General features: G+C 35.2%; 1 protein-coding gene across 1 annotated transcript; it reads right to left on the bottom strand.

Annotated features, from left to right (window-relative positions):
- Nucleotides 1-2,669: 2,669 nt before the first annotated feature.
- Nucleotides 2,670-5,499, bottom strand: LOC110113767 (BURP domain-containing protein 3). The gene is made up of 3 exons (XM_020846454.2): nt 5,340-5,499; nt 5,097-5,208; nt 2,670-4,171 (listed from the first exon to the last, which is right to left on the bottom strand). Exons 1-3 carry the CDS (start codon nt 5,376-5,378, stop codon nt 2,841-2,843), a joined length of 1,482 nt encoding a protein of 493 aa, XP_020702113.1. The 5' UTR covers nt 5,379-5,499; the 3' UTR covers nt 2,670-2,840.
- Between the last annotated feature and the right edge of the window lie 2,995 nt (nt 5,500-8,494).

Raw genomic sequence — 8,494 nt, 5'->3', positions numbered from 1 at the left:
CTTATAGTCAAACTGAGCGTCTCGGAAATACGAACCCAACGACACCAAGATCAACCTAATCCGAGCCCAAATGAGTCCGGATCAAGTGTTCGAAGCGTTGTTGGAAGGTTCAAACCGCAATTTGAGTTACCAAACGGTCTCCGATTTTGACGAGCTTATACTCGAATCGAAGGGCTCGACGAGACGAATCCAACGAGCCCAAGATCATCAAATTCCGACATCATTAAGGCCATCAAATGTCCAACGAACGGTGCATGATCAAAGGATGTAAAAACCTTGGTGTTCACTTTCTCTTTTCTGTTTGTGTGTGAAATACTCGTGCAACGCTTGGACGCGAATTTACAAACTCTATCGCCGCGTATATTCTCACACGCAACAAGTATAATGAATTAAATCTTAAGAGTTATTTCTCAAAAATATTCTTCATTAAAATTTTGGATTAATATTAATTAAAAATTTTAGCTTTCAAGGATTTGATTTAAGGAACTAAAAGGAAGATTGATGTAACATGGTATGAAATGTAGGATTCTAAAGGAAAATATGCGCAAAGCATTCATTCTTGAACTCTTAGGATACTCAATAGAAGAAACTAAAGGAAGATTTTTTATAATTATAATTATATATATAAGTAATAGCTTATATTATTATAATTAATAATATTTATCTTGACACATTGTCATATTAGATGTTATCTTGTAAAAATCATACATATTGTTTGGGGGGTCTTGAAATTCTAAAGACATAATGATCTTATAGGTTGATTTGAAATTAGAAATATAAAGCATGTTTAATAATTTAAAAAAATAGTTGACTTTATATTTTTGAAACAAATGTTTTCAACAAGGGTGAATTTAAAAAAACATTTTTTAATTTTACTTTGTTTCAATGAATTAGAAGCCCAAGTACCAATTAATCCTTTGAGCTATTATATTATAATGTATGTAACTTTGCCCACTAGTTCGCTCCATGAAGTGCATTAAAGCAATTGATGTTTGTTAAATAAGGGTATGTAGTGCTAATTAAATTGGCTAACCATGAACAAATTTAATGATCAAAATAAGATGTAAACCGATATCAAAGATATTTAAATATAAATAGAAGAAATTCAAAATTTTCAATCCTTTGATTAAGTATGTGTATGTAAACCTTAAATCTTTAACCCTAAACCTTATATATATATATATATATATATATATATAATTCATTCATTCCATAAGAGTCAACCCATCAAGTTTAGGATAGGTTAGATTAACTAGTTAGTTCAACTTAAGTTTCTTAAGGGTTGGTTTTGGTTTAAGGAAAATGCTAATGGAGCTTATGGTCGTACAAGTTTACTCAATTAAACCTTAGTAATGGTTAAGTATATATATATATATATATATAATTCATTCATTCCATAAGAGTCAACCCATCAAGTTTAGGATAGGTTAGATTAACTAGTTAGTTCAACTTAAGTTTCTTAAGGGTTGGTTTTGGTTTAAGGAAAATGCTAATGGAGCTTATGGTCGTACAAGTTTACTCAATTAAACCTTAGTAATGGTTAAGTCAATCAAAATTAACTTTAGGTCTAAAACTAAATTAGGTTAACCATATAAAGTTTAGCTAGGTTTATTAAACCTCTCGAGATTTTCCTACGGTTCCTTTAACGTTGACTAAGTCAATAACAAATCCATTAAAGATATAGTCAATATATAATGGATTAATAGGTCCTAATTAGTCGTATTATGATAAGTGCATCCTAAATTAGTTGGGTTAACCTCGCGCAAGAGCATTGCCAATGTTAAGTCACTTTAATTACTCATGGAGTGATTTGATGTTCAATTGATTGAAGGGCCAAAGCTAATCTAATAGGTTATAATTTTGATTTAGGGGATAATTTTGATCTATCTAACCATTCAGGATTGGCATGACTAATCACTAAAGTATATCTAGTTTGATCCTCTAATTAGAGGCATAAGGTGGATTATTCATATTATCCCTTAAAGTATTATAAGTTCAATTCAAACTTAGTCACTTCACTTGTTAAATAAGATAGATCAATTTAGAATAGTTCAACTTAATTAAGTTTACTCACAATTTAATTAAGATGAACACACACTGACCTGGTTGGTTCATCTAATATTTAAAGTGCCATCTATATAAGGAAATGGTCCAAACAATATAGAGTTCAACTTAGCTTAAATACGCTATGGGCATTTAAAGTCTAATGGGGTTATAAATATGTATGAGTTAAGAGTAACCTCAAAAGGATTTTAGTCTAATCAAGAGGGTTTATTAGCTCATGTAGGGTTTAAGCTTACTTATAATAATTAATCAAAGAAATAATCTAATTTCACATTAAACATATTTATTATATGTATGATATCATAATATGACCTATGTATCTATTCAGAAGATTTTCTAAAAAGATTAAAAATATGAAGAACATTTTGCTTTTCAAATGATTTCGAGATATTTCTAATTATGCATCAAAGTGCTTCATTTATATCCAATTAAATTTACATCAATATTTTTTTATATTATTGGATTAATTATAAATTTATTGAAAAATAAAATCCAAATAATCTTATGAAAATATCATTTAATCATAAATTAATTAGCTATAGCTAAGTAATAACTAACAATGAAAAGTAATGTAAATCACCACAACATTATACATACAATATTATTATTATTATTATTATTATTATTATTATTATTTTCTTATGTAGTAAACATACTCAACAGTGAAATACTCAGAAGTCTCGTACAACATAATCCAACCATAAACTATTCACTCAAATCGAATCCGCTACACAACGGGCCACATCAGACATCAACGCCCTTCTCCACAACCATCCTCACACCTTCTCCGCCCACACCAGATGATCCTGCGGCAGGAAGTGGCACACCGGCACCGTCCCCGGCTTCACATTAAGCACCCTAAACGCCAAATGGTTCGGATTCCACCCCGCCGTATCCGTATGGCAAACCGCCACCGCCTTCACACCCGACTTACCGCCCTCCGCCGCCATCTCCACCTCATAAACCTCCGACGACGCCGTCGCATGGCAGAAGAAAACCGCGTAAGCATAAGCCTCCGGGTGGCACGACACCACCCCTTTTCCCCCTCCTGCCGCCACCGTTCGAACCGACCCAATCTTGTAAACCCGCCGCTCTCCGGCGGAGCTGCCTCCCTCCGTTGCCACTGCCACCACCTCGCGCGTTCCGAGGCTCGTCGTCGCGAAGTCTACCATCGACTCCAATGATGTCGCGCACAACTTCTTCTCCCCTGCCACTGGCGCCGCCTCGCACTCGCTCAGCGTTTTCTCCGTCGCCGCCGCCTGGGCGGAGCCGACCGGAATGCTAAACCGGGAGAGAATAGCAGGGAGCTCTGCTGTAGAGAAAGGTACAGATTCGGCCGAGGATCGAGGGATGAAAGATTTGGCGGCCCCGCCGCCTTCTGCTAGCTGTAAAGTGAATTGTTTGCCGCGGCGGAGGTCTTGCCGGAGGAAGAAGAGAGCGACGGCAGGGTTATCGTGTAACTGCGTGTCGGTGGCTGCGTAATTGTAGATGAAGGGACTGACGTGGACGAGGACGGGCTTGCCTTTGGGTTTGACATCGACGCCAACGCCGCCTTTGCCAACGTTAACGGTGGTACCGCCAGGCTTGTGAGTGGGGCCGGTTTGGACGCCGACCCCGCCGTGGCCGACGTTGACGGAGGTACCCTTGCCGGTGTCGACATTGACTCCGCCTTTGCCGACGCCAACTGTGGTGTCGCCGGGCTTTGAATTGCCAGTGTTTACGCCGACTCCGCCGGGGCCGACGTTGACGGATGTACCCTTGCCGGTGTGGACATTGACTCCGCCTTTGCCGACGCCGACTGTGGTGTCGCCGGGCTTTGAATTGCCAGTGTTTACGCCGACGCCGCCGGGGCCTACGTTGACGGAGGTACCCTTGCCGGTGTGGACATTGACTCCGCCTTTGCCGACGCCGACTGTGGTGCCGCCGGGCTTTGAATTGCCAGTGTTTACGCCGACGCCGCCGGGGCCGACGTTGACTGAAGTGCCTTTACCGGTGTTAACGTTGACTCCTCCTTCTCCGACGTTGACTGAGGTACCTTTGCCCGTGTTCACGATGACTCCGTCCTTGCCAACGTTCACTGAGGTGTCCGGCTTGTTATCGTACACATCTATGATAGAAGAGGAATTATTTTCTCAAAAAAAAAAAAAAAAAAAAATCTCACCAATAAAATTAAAGAAGGGTAAATGAGATTTAAGTTAATATTGCTAAAAATATATAAATTTTTTAAATTATAAATTTTAATCTCACATTAATTAAATTTAAATAAATAAAAAAAGAATTAACTTTTTTAGTACATGTTTAATTAGATATTGTATACTTAGATTTATTATATATTTTTTGTTTAATTATTATATTTTTGAATGAGGCAATTATTTGTATGCTTATTAAATAAGTCATAAATTAAAAGAATATATAAATAAATAATGATATATTAAAAATAAATTATTTTAAGTTGTTCTAATTTATCATTAATTTTTGTAATCAATCAACTCAAATTATATTTTTTAGTCTATGATTACTATTATTTTAATATAAATAATAACTGATGTTTTTATAATAAAATATTAAAATAATGAATCTAGTTATTTAAATTTGAATGTGATTATCCAATCATGTCCCCTTAAAAAAAATTTCTTAAAAATAATTGTAAATAATCCCTTGCATGACTCATTTGATCATTAAGATTCATGATTTTTATACAAATATTAACAGTGACTTGCAACCCTAAATCTCATTCTAAGGATTAGTGAGGATAATAACTTTCCCTATAACCTAAAAGATTGGTTAATGTAAGAAAAAAATAATAATAATAATAACTTTCCGTATAAGATTTTAGTTCTCTTAGCCCCACACACACGAAAATTAAGTTATTACATCCGGACAAAAAATCGGAAATCCGGACAAATACAGAGCAATACGAGTGCTTGGTACCAAGCACCCAAGTGACGTGGCGCTTTGTTATTCGTCTCTGAACGCGTTCGGTGTCCGGACACAATAATTACTCCAGAGAGAGAGAGAGAGAGATCATTTACCCGGCTGGAGGAGTTGTTCAATAGCACTTGGCATAGGAGTATGGGGAAGAATGGTGCGCCAATAGATTTGGGGATCTAAATTAGCCTGGTTTGCTCCTACTATAATAATGAACTGTTCCAAAAAAAAAAAAAAAAAAAAAAAAAAAAAAAAAAAAAAAAACAGAAGAATTATAGTTTATGAATCTTATATATGTTAGAAAATAAAAGCATATATTCATTCATATATAAAAGCTTTCAAATCACCAGAAAGACTGAAGAAAGAAGAGGAAAGAAAAGGCCCATGGCTGCTTCGAAGCTAAGTTGCAGAAGAACAATGGCGGTACCTGGTAAGTCTGAGAAGCTAGCTGGTTCAATTGCTTATATAGAAAAGGAGAGCATATGGTTTTAACTTAATTAGGGAAGGAGTGGAGAGCTTGACACATGGCTGCATTTATGTAAATCTCAACTGTCCTCGCCTTAGTTATTGACTGATGTGAAGTGCTGCTGATAAGCCATTTTGGAGACATATTGGCTTTGTCTCCGTCATATTATTACTTGGTGAGTCACGTACGTGTGACCTGTAGCACTTGTGTGAGTTGGCACGTGCTTGTGAAGTTAGATTGGGCTAAGGGGTGTGACTGAACCATGCCAAATTTGAGCTGACTCGGGTTAGGCTCAATGAGCTAACGAGATAAAATAAAGCGAGTTCTTGTTGGACTCATTAATTCTTGACTTTGCTCATTTAAAAAAATATATATATTAGTATAATAATTAATGGAAAATCATGAGTTATAATATAATTAAGCTAAACAGGTTTGAGAAGTTGAACATGAGATTTTGTTAGGGTTCTATTGGAGACTTAATGAGATGATAAATATTATTCAAATTTGATTGACTTGTCTAACAAACCAGCTCAACACAAATATTAAGCTGAGTATGACTTGTTAACCAACATCATAATTAAGCATCAATAGTCATTTGTCCCTAGTAATTCATTTTATAGTGCCTTACATTTTAAGTAAGGTGATTTTATATATAATAGGCCGTCTATTTAATATCAATATAATGAAATTTAATTGACTCATTTATTTTTTTCTTTTTGAAAAACTCATAGAAGGGGCCTACGTGCTATGATGAGAATTAGATCTTGCCTACTGAGTTGTGAACTCATTCTATTGCTTTTAATATTCCAGGCAAAGGAAAAGAACTTGTTGAGTATACCCGATTTGATAAGAAACAGGATTGTCGGGTTGTCAGGTTTTTATGGTTTTGGAAATCCAGATTATTTATATTTTTTATTAAAAGTGTTTGAAATATGGATTTTTGTATATGATTATATTAAGAAATGAATATATGTTTTGCACACTTTCAATGTTTTTCTATATATTCATGTTCTTGTGATTGGTGGCTCTGGTGTATCTATAAATATGAGATGATTAACTTAGGAAGTTTAAGAAAATTAGGATTAGATTCTTCTCTAGATCTTGGGGCGTCACAATATGCATCATCATATTCATGTTTAAAGTTATATTTAACTGCTAAAATGTTCAATTTACATATGTATTTTTGTTTATATGCGCCTAAATTTTTATTCTATTTTGCTTTTGATTCTGACCCCATGCATCTACTTTATGTGGACATGCATGAGAGATTATTTATGGCTTGATATGCTTTATGAGGGGTTGGGAGGCTTAAGGGAGTTATAAGTGGAAGTAAAGTCATAAGGGAAATAGGGTTGGTCTCCTTTATCTAGTGAGGGTTGACCTTGGAATGCATAAGTGAAAGTGAAGTTATAAGTAAGCATCAAAACATGTGCATATCATATTCATGCATTGCATATTCCAATAAATGACATAAATTCAAGTGCAAGTAATATTATGTTAAGAACTATAGTGACATCTATGTAGAAAGGCTTCTATGAAAAATGCAAGTATAAGTATATGTTACCATAAAAATGTGCAAGTTCGAGTATCCAATTATGAATATGAATTTCTAAAATTTGTCCACATTAAGTCATATATATGTTGCTATTATGATAAAGTTAATATAGAAGTAAGCAATTCATAATTCATGTTGATAAGTACTAGGGTTTTTTCTGATAATAAAATTTATTATTTAAATAATTTTTTATAGTGCAATATAAAATGGATAATGAATTTGGTAATAGGAATTTTAAAAAGTGTACATACTAGACATGTTTGTGTTCACTCTATGAATTGTTATACTTTCAGGTAAAGGAAAATAATCCCAGCTACGTATGTGTTGATAGGTTCCAAGTATCAAGAATAGGGAATAAGAGGTATTCTTTTGAGTTCAAGATTTTCTTATATTTTGATGTTAAGAAATACATAGGACTAATGTAAATAAATATTTGGAAGAAATGAAAAGTGAAATTCTTTGTTACGTTGTATTTTATTATTTTTTCTCGGATGTTTAGTACTCTATCAATGAATAATTTGCGTTAAGACAATTAGTTGTTAAGAACTTATTCTTCAATTAGACCTTGGGGCATAACAATTTATCTAGTCATTTAGGTGAATGATTAAATTTCAAATTTAGATGCTTCTAGCCATTGCAAAATCATTGCTAAGTTTGTGATGAAGTCCTCTCTCTCTCTCTCTCTCTCTCTTCTCTCTCTTGTATATATATAGTATATATATATAATATATATATATATATATATTTATAAATATTATAATATATATATATAATATATATAGGCATCATCATTTACCATTATTTATTGGAATATTTATCGTTTCTAAGCGCATTTGCTTAGTCTTTAAGTAAATTACCCTGTAATACAGTTCTACTGAAATTAGATAGATTTCATTCTATTTCTCCCTTCGTGCATACTGGTGGCTTGTCCTTATTCTCGTCTTTTTCAAGAATCTCTACACTTCTCACATGGTATCAAAGAAGCCTAATGAGGATCCAAGATTCAACGTCTTCCCTCCCTCTCCTGCCTACTCTCCTCGCCGGCACACCCATTAACCACCGACGTGCTCTATCCTGGCAACCTCTCAAGTTCCTCATTTCAACATTAAGAAATCTGATACCTCATCCCCTACTTCTGAAAATATGCCATAATGTGGAGGATTCAAAAATCCCTTCAGCGTTCACGGCAATAGGTACGCCGGTTCATCTCTCCGGTGCCTCTCTCCCTCTCCGCTCCGAAGCCAATACTTCGAGTCCCACGCTACCTTAGATTCTTGTGGACAAACTCTCTTGTTAGCCCTGTTTCGTTAACAATTTCGCTCATCGCTTCTTCCATAACGTCACCACGGCGACGTCCGCTCATGAAGTTGGAACGACATTGGAGCATCGATTACAACTCGAGCCGGTCAGAGAGATGCAACTAAGAACGCAGCTTCAACTCACGTCAAATGAAGGATCTAACGGATGCAACACATATCTCC

Source organism: Dendrobium catenatum, unplaced genomic scaffold (assembly GCF_001605985.2).
Source record: "Dendrobium catenatum unplaced genomic scaffold, ASM160598v2 fragScaff_scaffold_583, whole genome shotgun sequence".
Taxonomy (NCBI): Eukaryota; Viridiplantae; Streptophyta; class Magnoliopsida; order Asparagales; family Orchidaceae; genus Dendrobium; species Dendrobium catenatum.
The sequence above is the reverse complement of the archived record's forward strand: the minus strand, read 5'-3'. Positions and strand labels throughout refer to the sequence as shown.